Source organism: Mixophyes fleayi, chromosome 4, assembly GCF_038048845.1.
Source record: "Mixophyes fleayi isolate aMixFle1 chromosome 4, aMixFle1.hap1, whole genome shotgun sequence".
Lineage (NCBI taxonomy): Eukaryota > Metazoa > Chordata > Amphibia > Anura > Limnodynastidae > Mixophyes > Mixophyes fleayi.
Window position 1 is genome coordinate 241,991,528 of NC_134405.1, and position 18,030 is coordinate 242,009,557.

Sequence of the window (18,030 nt, forward strand, 5' to 3'; positions counted from 1 at the left end):
AACAGCATGGGGTTCCCATGAAAAGCAGCTACCATCACTAGACTATGACAGGCTGGGCAGATGACACTATAACAGAGAACCTTCCTGTAGAAGAGCACAAACCTACATTTAAAGCACTAGGGCTCTTCCCATCCTCCTGGGGTAGTGGATGGGGGGGGTAAAAAAAATTGTCATCAGTATTATTTGCTGGTGCACAACTGGACCCAGCAAACCCTCTTATGCCTAAAATGTTTGAGTATATTGGCCCTTGTAGAACTACAAGTGCATTTATACCCATCCTCCAGATCATGCTGACACTTGTAGAACTACAAGTGCCATCATACACATGGCTGACTGATCATGTTGGCACTTGTAGCATACAATGCATACAGTGCCCCCTGGGACCTTTACATTTAAAAAGTAAATTACAATATTACAATAAAATAAACATGCAATACACGGTGTAAACAGTATATATATATATATATATATATATATATATATATATATATATATATATATATATATATATATATATAACAAATAAAAACACCACCATTCACCAATTTATTTCTTACCTAACGCTAGCATGTAAATCCCTTTGGAAAAAATAAGAACAAATAGCTCGCTGAGGATTTGCTCAGTTGAGGAGCTGCAAAGCTTTAAACTTCATTACCCCACACTCGTTGCCCCAGGAATGTGGGAAGAGCCATTGTGCTTTCAGCATGGGGCTGTTAAATTCTAGAGGGAGGGGTTGGAGGGCACAATTTCTTGGCTCATTACACTAGGGAACTCGGCACAGGTTGGAGCTGCTTGACATTATGACAGGGGGGCACCATGTTGCAGATTCCCCTTTTGTACTGTGACCAGCCAAACCTGTCATAGCCTAGCACTGGTGGCAGCTTTTCCTGGGGGACCCGCACTGTTTGTACCTCTGATTTTGACACTACCAGCCTAGGCTCTGAGTACTTGTGCAGGCAATATTGTTTTTTTTTATATTGATTGGGGGGGGGCAGGTTATTTTGTTGCTTTTTTTAAATAAGGTTTACAAAAAAGCAAAATATGTTTAAAATCAAGATGATGATGCCTAGCGTATCAACAGCATAATGATAGGCTTAATAGCATATCATCATGCTTTACTCCTACTAAAGTATTTACATTGAGCAGCAAACATGTCATGGTCTATATAATCTACAATAGACTTACTTGTGACTGGTCATTGTTATTCTACTCTAAATTATGCCACTTTCATTCAGAGCATCTGCACACATGCATAGCAGTGTACATATAAGTCTGCAGCATCTTCCTATTTATAAAAGGGTCAGTTGCTGCTCAGTTGCCGTTAGTAAATTTCCAGAATGACTTGCACTGTCAGCTCTTCATGTAAGCACATCTCTATGTAAACATTTGCTGCAGTCATGTTTGGTGTCATTTTATAGCCACTCTTTTACATAAGGACATGATGCTATTATAACTATAATTAGTTTTATAGATGGAAGTAAACGTTTCTTGGAAATAAATATTTAAAATGTTAAATTTATACTATTATTACATTCAGTTGACATGAAATGATGGGGGATTGTAGGGCTGCCAAGTGTACTCGGATGTGCCGGAACACCGGCTGTGTCCTTGAAAGAATTGTAAGATTATTTTATCTATCTATGATGTCTAGTATATTGTATTCATCTTTTCCTCTCTTACAAAGAAAGTATTAATAAGCAAACATGATTCCAAACATGATACCTAATTACATGTTCTGTCATTTCCTGTAAATAATTGTTACACAAATTGAAAAGAACTGTATTTCAGTTTGATATTTGTCATAGTCATTTAGCAATAATTTCATTCAGGTGAAGACCCAGAAACTCGGAGAATGAGAACTGTAAAGAATATAGCAGATCTTAGGCAAAATCTGGAGGAAACTATGTCTAGTTTACGTGGGACTCAAATCAGTCACAGGTATGTGCAACAGATATTTATTTATTTTTTAATGTATGTGTAGGCAATAATATTTGTCAGTTGCAACTGTTTCCTATGATTTCCTAAATGAATGATCATCAGAAGTCCACCAGAAGAAAACAATTGTGTTTTATTTTGAGATGCAGAGTGGATTTTTACTTTATCACAATGAAAACTAACTTTAGCCACTGGATAATCAACTTCTAAAAGGCAACAATCGCTAACCAGTTGGTGAGCAGTAACAGAGCTTTGCTACAGGCATTTAATGAGCAATCTAATCAATCCTATCTACAGATGCAGAACAGGCTATTGATAGGACTAACTGTCATTTTATGAGGGGGTTACTGGGATACATGGGCTTTTGACCTCCTGCCTGCATAAAATCTTATTGCTTTATAGGTCTCTCCAGCTAAGAGCAACATCAATGGCATATTCTCCAACGCTGTTGCTATTTGCAATGGTATTCGGCAGGGATGTCCTTGCTCACCACTGATATTCATATTATGCATAAAGGCGTTGGCCAGAGCAATCCGCTAACACCAGAATATAAATGGGCTGAAAATCGGTAATTTCGAATACGAATTGTCTCTATTTGAAGCCGACCTGTTGGCTATAATCACGAATCCAACTACGGCATTGCCTAAAAAAATTCAGTCAAAATTAATACACACCATTTTTCCGAACTACAGGAGAAGTTTTCTATTCCAACTCAAGAGGTATGGGGTTACACCCAACTAAGACATTTAATGACTAAACTGGTTGGCAAGAGAACTATAGGAAGAGAATTAACCCAGTTCAAGATTTTATGCACTTTATCAATAGCCCCTACACATACCAGCTCCTGTATTTATAGGTTGATTCTAGAGGAGGTGCTTGCGTACAATGCTATTGTGAATGTCCCAGCCAGAACGACCTGCTCTTCTAAAAGTGACAGAGAAATCACTTTTAATTTTTCACACAATAATAGTGGGCTGTTAGCACTTAATGACCTCCAAATACTGAGCACCCTCCCAGTCCTCCTCCTGCCCTGTTGCTCCTCCTGTCCCATTTATTTAGATGTTAGCCTGTTGCATTGGGGGACAGATATCCAGTCTGCCTACCCCCACTGCAGTACAGGGCCAGCGAAAGCAAATGTCCCCTAATGCTAGGAACTTTAAGATATAGTCTTCACCCATCCTTTATTCTGTTTTACAGTGGGGTATTTGTACACTCCCAAAGACTTTTGCCTAGTCCTCGTATTAATCAAGAGATTAAAAATACCATAACTTCTCCTTTAAAAGAAATAACCTGTACACTCCACCAGTCAGCAGCAGTTTTTCATTTTCATCCGCTGTTTCTGATTCAACCTGGTCTAGAGCTGCCTGAGAATTGCAGAAGTTGTGCGGCAGAGGTTCCAGCTAAATATAAGTACCGGGACCCTGCTCAATATAACAATTGATGTGAATATATAAACAAATTCAAATTGTTCTCTTTTTTTATATTTATCTACCCTAGTTCTAAACATTGTCAAGTGATGTCATGTACCTCAAACTTGATCTTCAGTTGTTTAAATGATCGTCTGTAGTACAGGAATAAATGCAAACCAGTTGACTGCCTCTCCTCTATGACTTCCGATTACCCTTAGTTTTCCACTCTATTTGCATGTTGAGTTAGTTGCTAGAGTTTCTCACCAAACTTCACTGCAAATTGTCTCTTGTCATTTGCTTTTGTTTATTTTGTCTCTTTCTGTTGTTCATATTTTACTGCTCCACTCTCCTTTACTATTATATATAGAGGAAGTGCTTTATAACACTTTTAGTAACTGCTGATCTGTGGGGGGTTCTTCTGCAATTGATGGACTTTCTACACCGCTATTGAGTTCCCAATAACACTGGGATCCCTCAGCACTAGATACACCTGCTGTGTTCTGCAGATTCAGTATAAGCCAGGGTTTCCCAAACCCAGTCCTCAGGGCTCCCCAACAGTGCAGGTTTTCTGGATCACATGTGACATAATTAGGACCACCTGTGGATCTGTTACAATGTGTCAGTCAGTAATGAATACACCTGTGCTCCAGCAAGGAGATATGGAAAACCTGCACTGTTGGGGAGCCCTGAGGACTGGATTTGGGAAACCCTGGTATAAGCAGTGATTCTGTGTGTATAGAGCTGTTTCGTATTAGACATTGCTGCTACTTGTGGAGATCATCAATCTTAAAGGGAGATTTCAGGAAAGCTGTTGGTGCTCCAAGTTCTCCCCAAGGTTGAAACTCTCTACAAATTGTGAAGATTCTGAGCAGCAATAAAAGGCAAAGCCCATATTTGTGGACATCCCCAAGTCAATTTTTTTTTTTTAAGTGTTTTTAATGTCAAAGGGACATCATTCATTGGGCAGCTTGAAATTGCGTCGCTATAACCCATTACAGCTGTGGAGGCCAAGTTCAAACTGTACAGTAGGTGCGGCCTTGTCAAATTTAACAAAAGTCTGAGAGCCCAGACCAGCCCACTAGTAATCTAAGTATGCCTGCTAACTGACTCTCTGCACAAGTTCCTTCCTCATCATATACAGTATACAATATACCCCAAATTGCAGTAATTACTGAAAAGCTTCTGACAGTCCAGCAAGCATTATATACAAGTGTTTAGGTCATGTAAATTATACAAGGACTTTGCTTGTAATTAGTTGTCTTTTCTTCCCCTTATTGGCACAAATGTAGTTCTCTATTTCTTTTCTTGTTATATTATTCTTTTGCAGCACACTTGAGACAACTTTTGATAGCACAGTGACAACAGAAGTAAGTGGGAGAAGTTTACCAAGTTTGACAAATCGGTCATCTACAGTGACATGGAGACTTGGACAGTCCAGCCCAAGGCTCCAGGCAGGAGATGCCCCCTCTTTTGTTGGTGCTTATCCTCGAAGTAATACTGGACGTCTCATCCACACTGACCCATCACGCTTTATGTACACCACACCTCTTCGACGTGCTGCTGTTTCGCGACTTGGAAACCTATCACAAGTTGACATCTGTGAGAAGGGAAACCATGACCTTGACATGTCTTCGGATGTTGATGTGGGAGGCTACATGAGTGATGGCGACATTCTTGGGAAGAGCTTGAGAGCTGATGATATTAACAGTGGGTGAGTGATTCCTCTACTTCTTTTAACTGTAGCTAGCAGTCTTAAGTATTTCTGGCTATATAGGGTGATATCAAGAGCAATAATGATCAATTGCTTATATGTGTATATATATATGTCAATAACATTCTTAATTGTATTCATGTGACAGACATTTACTCATAATATATAGCAGGCTCAGCTCAATAAAATCAATCGTGATTATTAGTAAAACAGTCTACAGTCTCATTTTTTGACTGTCTCATTATGGTTTGAATAATTAAAATACTAGTAGGATAGTATAATATGAACACAAGCTGGTACTTTGTCTGTGACTCTTGACTGGTATATTATGTGTGGTGCACATGCTGAAATTTAACTGGTGTTGTATGTTTTGTTTAGCGCTAGTGCAGGGGTCAGGGAACTTTTTTATTTTTTAACCCAAAATATATTTAGATATGCTGACGTTACCCCCTTGATTTGAAAGGAAGGAAATCATATATTATTAATTATTGGAATTCAAAATCTTATTGAATCTATTCAAAATTTCTTTGAAAGCTTCAACTTCAAAACTTCAGGTTTTGGAGAAATGATATCGCTTCATTTTTGATACGAGAGCATCAATATGGGGGCATTTTGATGTCAGAGCAATTTGGATACAGTCTTCAGTGGCCAATCGATTTATCTGCTTTGTTTTTATATTCATTAGAGTGGAAAATCCTTGTTCGCAAAGGTAGGTTGTTGAAAAAGGCAGCAACTTTTTGACTGCCTCCTCATGTGCAATTTTGAATGCCTTTGCAGCTGTTGACATCCAAAAATATGACAGATCTGCTTTGTTTTCAAATGCAATACGTGCTTTATTATTGCATCGAAGCTCAAGAAGTGCCTCTGCCAACCCTTGAGGCTCTTCTGGTACAACAGCAATTTCACATTTAAAGGGGTCTACAATCCCACTGACAGCATGTGAATCGGCAGCATTACCCCCAGGAATTTAATTTTTACCCCATTTGGGGTAATTTACCCCTGTTCCCTGACCACTGCTCTAGTGGAAAGGCAAGTCATATGCAAAGGTGTTAGATATGCATTTGTTAGCATTTTCACTAATGTCTGGAGAGCACTGTAGACTTCCACAATGAGTTTACTTGCAGTAAATGCATATTGATAGAACAATACAATGCGCTCTGAAAACCAGAACACTAATGATACTGTACCACACTGGTAGTTAAAGAGGTAGTGGGTATTGTGACACTAAATACAATTTTTACTAATGTCATATCCTTTAAATTAATATTACTAGCAATAAAAATGCTAATAAAACACATTTAATTATCTCTATTTGGTATTGTGCCGAATACCGTTTAAGTAACTGAAGAGCTCTCCTTGCTGGAATACATAATGTCCAGACTGCAGTTTTTACATCCAGAATGCACCTGTAAAATATGCATCATCATATTCTTTGCATTGTTTGCCAAATGGTGTGGAGTACCAAGAGACCGGGTTACATATTCCCAGTAGGGAGCACATTTTCGGTATACAGGCCTATATTAAGCAGAGGCACTAATACTATATTACTTCATAGTCTCACTCCATCGGGAAGGATTAATATTGGCTCAGTACGCCATAGAGCAAAATGTGTTGATGAACATGTCAATATTCTCTCAGCCCTGAAGAATTTCACATGAAGGGCCTGGGAAAATTTTGTGCCACTATTCTGGAGCCTTATAGTGTACCACCAAACACGACTTTGTAAGAGATCTATTAATCCAAGGAAGGGGAAGTCATTTTAATAAAATATTTATGGATATTAAAAAAAAGATTCGCAAAGCGAATGAGAGTATTTTTTTCAAAAGGGAGATATAGTAATGAACAGTTATTGGCCCAGTATTTAATAGTAGTTAAAATAATATTTGGAGCGTCTGTAAAAACTTTGCTAAATATTGCACATATGAATGGCTTCTTTCAAGCTAAGAATCCTGGAATGATGCTCTGTTAATCCCCCTTTACGTTAATGTTTCCCTGGACACCACAAGAGATGTTTTATACTTGCACATTTCTGGCATCACAGTAATTTTTTCTTGATAATTTTTTGACAACCTCTTAGTTTGGCAAAATGGAATTACCATGCTTTAAATGTTCATCCTCTTTGATTTGTAATTCCTTATTGGCTCTTATTCGGTTTTATAATCCTTCCATTTATTTATATTATCACTTAATAAAAACAGTTTCCAGGCTGGTTTAATGTGATAAACATAGATTATTTGGATTTAAAAACAAATTAACCTCAACCTCCTATGAGGATTGTTCAGTTATTTTCATAGCAGTATCACTAACCTAATAGCATGTACACATCAGTACAGAAATGTTTTTCTTGAAAGATTTCTATTTATCCAGACCTTTATTCATACTGACTTCTGTATATATTTGAATATGAAATAAGTATGTGGAATAAGTAAAGTAACGTGGGTCCTGGTGATAAGAATACAATGTCTCTCTCTCTGTATAAAAGTAACAAATGTAACAGACTGCATAAATGGCAAAGGTAGAATAATCTAAAACTACCAAGGTAAAAGCCTAATAATATATAATGGGAAATATACTGTATTGATATGTAGTGCCCTACAATGATAAATTTGGGACCTAATATTACTATAATTTATATATATATATATAGACACCCAAAAAGATCTTTAAGCTAACCAGCGCTTAATAAAAGTGACCACAGTGAAACATGTAATAAATTTATACTCAATGTAATAGGCAGCTCCCCAGTCAATCAACACCTGTCTGCAAGTGTTAGACCTAAGAGATAAAATACAAAAAGACAGGGGGCGCCACACATAGTGTATTATCAATGATATACAATGTAGAGGTGACTCCAACGATAAGAAAACCCCGTACCAAATATATGATGAAATTAGGCAGATATAATAATCAGGCTGACCGTACTCTGGATCCACCTCAGGTCTGGGTAACAGGAATCCACGAGCATAGACCAAATGATAGAGGGCAATCTGCGGTCTCAAATAAATCCACAATAGTGTGACACAGTATAAAAGGAGACCAAACTAGTCTCAAATACCACAAATTTAATGGCACCACATAAAAAATAATAATGCCCGTACATTAGAGCACAATAAAACAAGCTTATCTGTCCGCTGGCACAAACGTGGAAGATAAGGGTAGCAGCCGGCAACACCTCAGAACATCCAGCAATGAGCACAGGGACCAAGAACTTCTCCAACGCGTTTCGTCTTGTAAATAAGACTTTATCAAGGAGTAATGAATCCAACATAATCGCAGGCTCCTAAATACTTAAATCCTTCTACATGAGAGCCAATGCAAGCACGATCTTAACATGTAGGCGGTGACCTCCAGCTCCCGATACGTCACATCCGGGACTTCACTTCCGGTATAGCGATTTTGTATGAAGACAGATTTTGTGTTTTGGATGACATCAGAAGGGGATATTCCCAACGCCTCCAGCTCCCGATGTGTCACTTCCGGAACTCCGCTTCCGGTATAGCGATTTAATATGAAGATAGACTTTTATTTACATAGCATCAGAGGGGGACATTCCCAACATCTATCAAAATAGCTGTGATAGGAACTATGTCCCAACACATCACATCCAATTCGTCATCAGCAGTGCATATATTAGAAGAGCTAGATCTTAATCAAATGACTTAATAATACATACAATTTATAGGCCTAGAGACTATGTAGTATAAAAGTAGAAACAAAAATAATACATACACAAGTAAAATATAGCGTCACACTATCTAATACAAAATTCAGCTAACTAGTCAGCATTATCACAAGATATACATAAAAACTCTAGATATATCTCTACACATTCCCAGATCATTACAATAAAATATTAACAGCATATAAACAGCCCCTTATGTATTTATTTATATAATGCCAATCCTATTACACAGCACTGTACAGAGAATATGTAATCATCCACGTCCTTCATTAGACTTAGCACATTGTAAATAGAAATATATGCTTTTAAAAATGACTGTGTGTTCAAGACATGGAGAAACTGCATTCTCATCTCTGAAGACATACCTTCTCCCAACATAACTCAAAGCGAGCCACCAACCATACCCTGAGCAAGAACCAGTAAGAGCGGAGCTGTTTGCTCCTCATGGTGGCAGGGCTATTTAGAACTCTGAACGTCACATTTGGAAGCAACGGCAGCCATGGCTGAGGGAGGAGAAAGCATCAACAGAGTAACAGGAACAAGGAGACAGGAGAGATATGAATAAAATGACGAAAATTAAAGAGAAAAAAAACTTAAGTGAGGGAAGAACAGTGGCATCCGAGGTAGTCCAGAGAATCAAGGAAAGAAAATAGTTAAGGGAACAGAGAGAGATAGGAAATAGCAAGTAGAGGAGAATTTATAGTTCAGCACTAAGAGTAGAAGACTGAAGACACCAGTTTAAGAAGTGTATGGAGAGCACACGAGGAGCAATAAGATAAGGAGAGGTAGAAGATGAGAAAGGGTTTGCTAGAGAGGGATTAAAAAGTGCAGTAGGGGAGGAAAAGAAGCATAAGATAAGGAGAGCTTAAAAAGACAGTACATCAAGAGAAGAGATTAATGCTAGGACAGTCTGTAAAATTGAAAGTATAATAGAGGAAAGTAGGTTAAGTAAACATGTAATAAATAGAACAAGTTATCACTTGAACCTTGGTGAGGACTACAATTACCAGTGGACCAATGTCACAAGGAAAGAGACATACTTAGCCTTTATTCTATAGAGATAAGCATCCTAATGGCAGGAGTACCCAGGCCCACTCTGCTACAAGTTTAAAGCCTACAGAGCAAATTAATGTAAAAACAAAATTCGAATGTAAACATCTATTCTGGTAGAAATAAGTATTGCATCTGTTACATGTAGTAGAAAAGTAATAAGGCTTATTTTATATTCCAGTCTAGGTTCTTATTTTATATGTATGGAAGTGTGGCCAATCATGTGACAGGCTAACAAATCATAATAGATTTTATTGGCATGGTCAATGTTTTGTCCTTTATGCTTGTCCACTTTCTGGCAACTTAAGTGTATTGGTTTGCACATGCCTTCCTGCAACAAATTCAAGGGCATAGCTTTCTGGCTTTCACCAAAGCCTTGGTATCATGTAGGTAGAATTTTTAAATTGGATATGAAACAGAACAGCTATTTAACCTCTAATATGTTTTTTCTGTTTTTCGTAGTTGAGAAGATCATTTTAGTTTACCATTTTAATTTGCTGCATCTTTTTTTATTATTTGAAGGTGGTCTTGATTCTTGTAACAGATGAATGTGACAAAAACAACCTCAAACTGTGTTTTTGATTAAATTTTAATTTGTTATTTCTGCTCTGTTTTTATTAGGTATTTAACAGATGGTGGACTCAACCTATACACCAGAAGTCTTAATAGGATACCAGATCTTGCAATGTCTCGTGATGTTATTCACAGAGGGGTGCATGATGTTGCTGTAGATGCAGACAGGTATAACTTAGAGGGAATAAATGTTAAAAATTGGTAACATTTTTAGAATTGTTTGTAGGAATTAATGGTTAATGTTTTTCTGGCAAGATGTATTTTTATTTCTAGTAAGTCTCTAATTTTATTTTTACAAGTATTATATTATTGTATGCTTTTAGTGTCCTCTTTACAAAAAAATTAGATACATCGTAACATTTTTTGAGAGATCATATTTCCATTCCCATTGCTAACAGAATTTAGCAAAACTCTGCATCAAGATAACCTGTATAACTGTTTTTGCCAATTTAATTTGGTCACATATGTGAAGATATGGTAATGTGTCCCCCAAAAAACTAACTCAATACCTAGTGATCCAGCTGACATCAATTGGATCATTACTGAGCATATTGTAAAAGCAGTCAGAATATGGCTGCTGTAAGCCTGTGAGAACTGATAGCAATCACATGATTTGTCTGCTAGACAACGCTGAACAGTTTGACCACCCATGTTTGATGCTAAATTGGAAAGTAATCATGACACTTGGTGCTCAGGCTGAGCAGGTGGATCAGGACCACATGTGGTACTCACCCATAACTTGCCGATTAAGTAACTTGAATGACCATTTTGCCATTTCTGTGGGTGTGCGGATCAAAAAAGACCATCAATCCCAATCACCTTTGGATGGTGATCATGCTTATCATTGGCAAGCCTACCGCACTCACTAAACCCCATATGAGTTGCCAAAGCATACACAGATTCAGTCGCTAAGAGATTGTGCAGAACAAATGGATAAGCAGGTGTAAGGGTAGATTCAAGGAATTTTCTATATCTAATACATGGATTAATAATTAAGACAAATGAAAATAGCATAAATTGTTTAAATTGAGTTTAACAAATTGGAATACATGCACTAAGTATAGTTGTTTTTAAATATGTAGGGATTATTATTCATGAGAAGCATTCAATTGACCTAATTTTAAGCCATTTCCAACTCTTCCATTATGTAAATAATTAGCTTTTACCTGTAGGTTATAATGAGAGCAGGCAACAGATTTAAAAATAAGCAATGACTGCATCAATAAATGTATTTTCAATAATGTGTTCCCAGCTTTATAAAGTGTATGGAAATGTTATCATTTATTTAGGCTTTGTGACAGCATTCGGGTAATTTTTATTTTTTGGCAGCACATCTAAGGTAGGCACAAAACATCATGGCACATATGTTTGTGTATAAATAATCTCAAACTGTGCTTTTTTTGCATTAGAAGAATGGCACAGTTGTATTTGTCAATGCCCTATGAACTTTTTTGGTGATTTTGTTCAGTGTGAAGATAGGAAATAACATGAAGTCAACAGGTTTGAGAACATGGGTGGTCTGCTTGAAAAGAATATCTAATCCCCATTCTTTAGGTTGGGTACCCACTAATGTTTGGACAATGGAAGTTCATATGCCAGTGAAACCGTATGTCATATGCAGTGTTATTAACTCGTGGTTCTAGTCCCGTTTGGGAGATCAATGAAGGTAACTCCATTCATTTAAATGTGTTTAACTCATTGAATGGAGCAGTCAGTAAATGCAAAACTGCTCCTGAATGTAAATAACATCACAAATGGGTATGGTGTCATTGGAACTGGTAGGTTTAATTTTCAGACCCTTTTTCATGCATTGTGCTAGTACAATGTATGAATTTGGTTCCAGTAGGTATGAGGCCTAACAGGCAATTTTTTATTGGTTTCAACTTTTTATAAATAATTTACCATCCATTTAGTCAGTAATCAAAATCAATTTTGTGATTTGTAATATGACATAAACACATTATTTAGGGTGTTTCTGTGGACTTGAGTGGGTACTCCACTAATGGGAATGTTTTTCAATGTTCTAATAAACATGTATTATAAAAACACCCTTTGTTCTGCAGAATGCTAGCCTAATACTCTGTGTGCTCCCTCCACAGGGTTATTTTCTGTCGCTTGACAACAGCACTGTGTAGACTGTTGGATTTAGCCTTTTCTATAATGCATGTGTATTGGAAATGTGGTTGTGTATATAATACCACCATGCACTAACCAGAATCTTTTTTGCTTGGATCATTTGAATGAAAACATTTTAAGATTAATATGCTTTCATTGTCCATGATTGTAGCCTCAGTTTGCATATACTGCATGTACAGTACTTTCAAAATCGGAGCCCAAGTTTGGTCTTTTTATTATTATATTCTACTAGATACCATATGTACATTCTTTTTTTTAAATTACCATTATTTTCAAACTGCTCCAGAAAATGTTTTGATAGAAACAAAAATCCATTGGAGATGCAAGAAAAAACGTGGTTATCATTTAATCTGAATAAAAGAGACAACTAAGTCATAGTTTAAATTAAAACTGTAATCTGTGTTGAAATATCTAAGCAAAACCTTGCAAGCATATGTTCTGGAAGATGTACAAAATGTTATTTAAAGGGCTGCTAAACATAAAATATAAAATGATCAAATATGAAAATTCATCTTGAAACATTTGCAAATATATTTAAAATTAGATTGATTGGCCTTGCAGAGCTTGAGATGTTTCCCCTTTATATTTACCCTTGCTCTGAAGCAAAGTTCAAGACGTGTGTATGTATATGTATGTGTGTATATATATATATATATATATATATATATATATATATATACACACAAGTTAACCCGTGCATGATACTCATGTATTCTAGTCAAATCAAGCTACTTAAGGTGTTAAAAAGGTTCTTGTCATGCATTTGGAGCTAAGCCAGGCCTCCTCAGGGGAAGAGCGTTACTTCCCGACGTAAGCGCCCTTTTTTAACGTGGTTTTGTCCACATGTCACCACCTCATCATTCTTCCCCATCACCTCATCCTTCATCTTCATCGCCACATCTATCCAGATGTCTATCGAGACACAGGGATCTCTCTCAGTGGTCCTGAGTATCACACTCCTCTCGCTCTGTCACCCCCGGCAACCACCAACCACTCCCAACTGTCACCCCCGGCAACCACCAACGACTCCCAACTGTCACTTCTCCTTCAAGAAATATATATATATATGTTTTTTAAAATCTTTATAAACACTTTTAACAACTAACAAATTAAAAACATCTTAGTATACCAAATTTCAGCCCTTTCTGAGTTTTTTTTTTCACACACACTAAGAATTTAGTAGGTCAGTGTATAACTCCGCCCAGCAGGTGGCGCTGCAGCTTGTTTTTTTTTTTTCACACACACACACACACAGACTAACACACGCCACTAGGCTTATATATATATTGTCTTGAACTTTGCTTCTATCAGAAGGTGTGTATAATATATATATATATATATATATATATATATATATATATATATATACACACACCTTCTGATAGTAACATATTGCTGTTAATTGATAAATCCCATTTATGTTTTTGAACCCTTACTTAATTGTTTGAAGGTTGCTTTCCTTAGTAGGAGTACTGGTGCTTAATATGACTTGGCTGTCAATATATCACTTCCGCATACTGTGGTTGATTAACAAAATAATTTATTTTGGATAGCAGAACAAAGTTAATTTGTGCAATCATCTGTTCTGAATCTGGAACGTATTTATCATGTAACCAGTAGCTTTGAAACTAGTCATTTTCCTGTACTTTCTACAGTAAATGATATTCTACATAGAGATCAGGTTCCTGATGAAATAGTGTTTGGGTTTTAAAGAAGGACCATAAGGGTTTATTTATTGTGCCTCAGTGAGAGACACTATTGCATGAAAACTACCACTAAAGCCTGTAAGAGTTCCTGTTTGATCGTGCCCCTATCAGAGTAAGTGTTGGTGCCACAGACTGGCTACATACTTGTATTTCCAACTTCCTTAACACTCGGTCCATTCCCACAATCATTAGAGACGTATAAGAATGTTTCTTTCTGTACTTTGTGTTGTTAATTTAAACTCAAACAGGGAAAGAGCCAGACCACATTAAAGGATTTCCCAACAATCCAATCTAATGATCTCCTATATCTGAGTCTGTTCCCACACATGAGTATTTATGTTTGATGTGATGTCCAAGGTTCTAGTGGTTTGTTATTTGTGAATATATATCTTATATGACTAGGTTACATACAATGTGTGTGGTGGTGATATGCTTGGATTTAGTCAGTCTTTTGTATCACATCTGCCAACTCAAAAGAAGAATTTAAGATGAAAAATAAACAGTGTAATTTATGAAAAAAGTTATTCTGAACAATACTTTTTTCCCCCAAAGGGATTAAAGGACGACTGACCTAAAATACAAGTGGTTTAACATGTAAATTTATATGATTCTAAATATCTCAGATCATTTATTTATAGGGAGCCACAAGTTCTGTATCATTACAGATATGAAATACATGAATACAAAAAGCATGGAGAAGCATAAAAACAGTTAAGCATAATAACAAAATACATGCATACAACAAATACATGCATGATATAGCAACATCAAGTACAAATAGATAAACAAATTCCTTGGGTGTGGTAAACAAATAGAATAGCACTCCCACAAAATGCAGCAAAAGACATGACAATGAACATATGAGGTAGACAGACATGAGGGGAAGAGGACCCTGCCCGTGCCAGTTTACATTCTAGAGGTTTCTAGATATAAAGATTTTCTTGTAGATATATTTGTTTTGTGAATTTGCAGACTGCAGCTTGGTTCTCACCAAGAAACAGCTTTATTCTATCTGCATTACATCAGTGCACACACAAGAGCTCTATATATGTACTGCATCAGATTAAGAGAGTCCAATCTGTTTTGAATAATGGTTTGATATGGTGCACCCTCCACAGTTCAGAAGGCACCAGATCACATAATTTGTCAAAACAGATTCTACTCCCTTATTTTGGTGTAGCACACCTCTATCACACTATATTTATTTATTTCCCAACCCACTAATTTAGTAATTTGGCCAGGAGCACCATATTTTCCTTAATATATTGTGAAGTGCAGTGCTGTTAGAGGTGTATTTTAATAGTTACCTCACAAATTAACTCAATGCCTGGTGCTATCCAAGAAATTCTTCCCCCAAAAAAACTTCCAAAGGTATTGATTAAACAATAGTTCAAGGGCCACACACAGGTAGTAGTTTGAGAATCATTCTGATGAGGGGTATGTTTATTGAAGCAAGCAGAAAAAAGAACAGTACTTTGGGGAGGGGGGCTTGTTCTGGTATAGAGGAACCATCTCAGAAATGTGTTATTTTCTGTGCTTGTATCAATAAACATACCTCTCATGGGGACAAACCATCAAACCATATCTATTTAATATTAATCTATTTAATATTAATCTATTTAATATATAGCTAATACTGATTGATAGATCATATGGTAAAACTGTACATAAACATTTAGCTACACATAATCTCTGTTATTGCAGAACACAAAACATCTGCTTTCCCTAGCAAATGAGATAGCTGAGTGATTTGTGTTCTGTAGACAAATTTAAAAAAAGATCTTACATTTATCTTTACATCTGTGTACTGTAGGTGCCAGATAAATATTTAGGAATACTATGCGTGTTTTATTTACATTTTATCCATCACATCCTGAAGCCTAATATGCAGGACTTCAGTTGATTCTAATATTTGGCAGCAAATCAAAAATATATTTAAACTTTCCAAGCTTTACAGAATCAATCAGAAACAAAATATTTTGAAAGATTGGCACAAACTTTCTTGACTGGAACATATTTCACCGGGTCAAGATGAATATTCTCCTGAGGTTACTTTATTTAATCCATACGCTGTTGGTAAATTTTATCTGATGTACCATAATCACTTCAAAAAGACAATACAAATGTTTGGTTAAGAATTTTTTTTTATATAAAAAGCATATTATGATGGTGGTCTTGGACTTCCTACTATCAAAAAGGATTATATAGCCATCCATCTCTCGCAGTTAATATTAACCCACATCAAGATTAACACTCTCATATGGGTGGATATTGAAGCTGTCCTTTTGTGTATGCTCTACCCCTGCATGCTTCTATGGATTGTTCCAAAATTTAGACACCCATTAAAAAAAAATTACCCCCAACGATACATTACTTAATTACAATTTGGAATTATGCTGTAAAAAGATACAACCTCATTTTAAATACCATAAAATTTATTCCGATCTGGAATAGTTGTGCTATCCTACTTGGATTAATGCACAAAACCTTTCAAAACTGGTTTTTAAAACACATCATGTTTATCAGACATTGCCCCATTAAACATTTATCCATAATTTACGGATTTGAAAGATTGTTTCAATCCCCCCAAAAACTAATATTTCCAAAGTTACTAATTAGGCATTTATTTAATTCTCACAGTTTATCAAGTAATGTTAAATCCTCTAAACTAGAGACGTTACTTTGTGGTGGAGCATCTTCAAGAGGACTCAACACATTATAAATTATTAACTATGGCGTGCCCCTAAAAGTCAAACATGAGACTGCTTGAAAGCAAGATCTATGGGTAAGAACTGATGAGTCAGCATTAATTAGGGGGCAAAAAAACAATAAAATCTACATATGTTTCAAGAAAATGGCATCGAAATATTTTATAGATGGTAACTCACCCCACCAGAATAATCCAGATCTGCTGGAATGTCACAGGGAGAAGAGCTCCTTGTCCCACATTTGGCGGTTCATTCCAGGGACTAAAACCCTGTGACAAAGTGCATCGTTTACAAGATATAACCAATATTTCTCTCCCATCGTGCCATTCTTACTCACTCATACTCATGCACTGCTCTATTTCAGATATGTCAAAACAAACATCACCATGATAGACCATATCTTGAATTTCACTAATCATTGCATAGCTCACATTTGGAGAAATATCAAAATGCCATCTTTGGCAATGATTATAACTTAGACTAGGTACACACTGAAGAATTTTCTGACCAATGTGTTATCTCAAACAATTGTACTTAAGATTGAAAGTCCGATCAGTCTGAAGATTCATGCATATACACTGACACGATTTACCTTCAGATCTGTGCTCTTCATCTGGTCCTCCAGTCTTCAGAGAATGACAGCACAATATTCATTCATTCATTATTGTCACACTGATTGAAACCGCCTTGTTATAGCTATTCACATGTCCTAACCAATTTCATTAACTTCTGTGACTCTGAAACAAAACATACTGTCTCAAAACGAACAAATGAATTATTCCTTGTACAGCGCACTCAACATTTATTCACCAGGACATTCATTGCTAGCATCGGCTGAAAAGAACATGACTCTATAAACTCTATGGAGATTGTGAGCATGAGTGCTTACACACTACATGATCGGTTGGTGATTGATCTGAAAATATTAAACAGTACGACCAACCAAATGAGCCAACAATTGACACTTTGGATCACCTTTTGACCATTGTGTCACTATACACAATAACCCAACTGCTGACCGAACAGTCGTATGTCAGCTGATTTGCCCGATTATTGGCCGAAAACGCTCCATTGTGTACCTAGCCAAAGATATGGCAAACTTACCACATGGAATCTATAA

The 18,030-nt window shown here is 36.5% G+C and overlaps 1 protein-coding gene across 4 annotated transcripts in view; it reads left to right on the forward strand.

Moving 5' to 3' along the window:
- The window catches only part of NAV3 (neuron navigator 3), a 539,311-nt gene that overhangs the window by 420,256 nt on the left and 101,025 nt on the right, over window positions 1-18,030 (forward strand). For all 4 annotated transcript variants that reach the window (XM_075209582.1, XM_075209579.1, XM_075209580.1 and 1 more), the window contains 3 exons: window positions 1,830-1,938; window positions 4,672-5,055; window positions 10,409-10,528. In XM_075209582.1, the coding sequence (XP_075065683.1) occupies window positions 1,830-1,938; window positions 4,672-5,055; window positions 10,409-10,528 (613 nt within the window). The remainder of the gene's footprint in view (window positions 1-1,829; window positions 1,939-4,671; window positions 5,056-10,408; window positions 10,529-18,030) is intronic.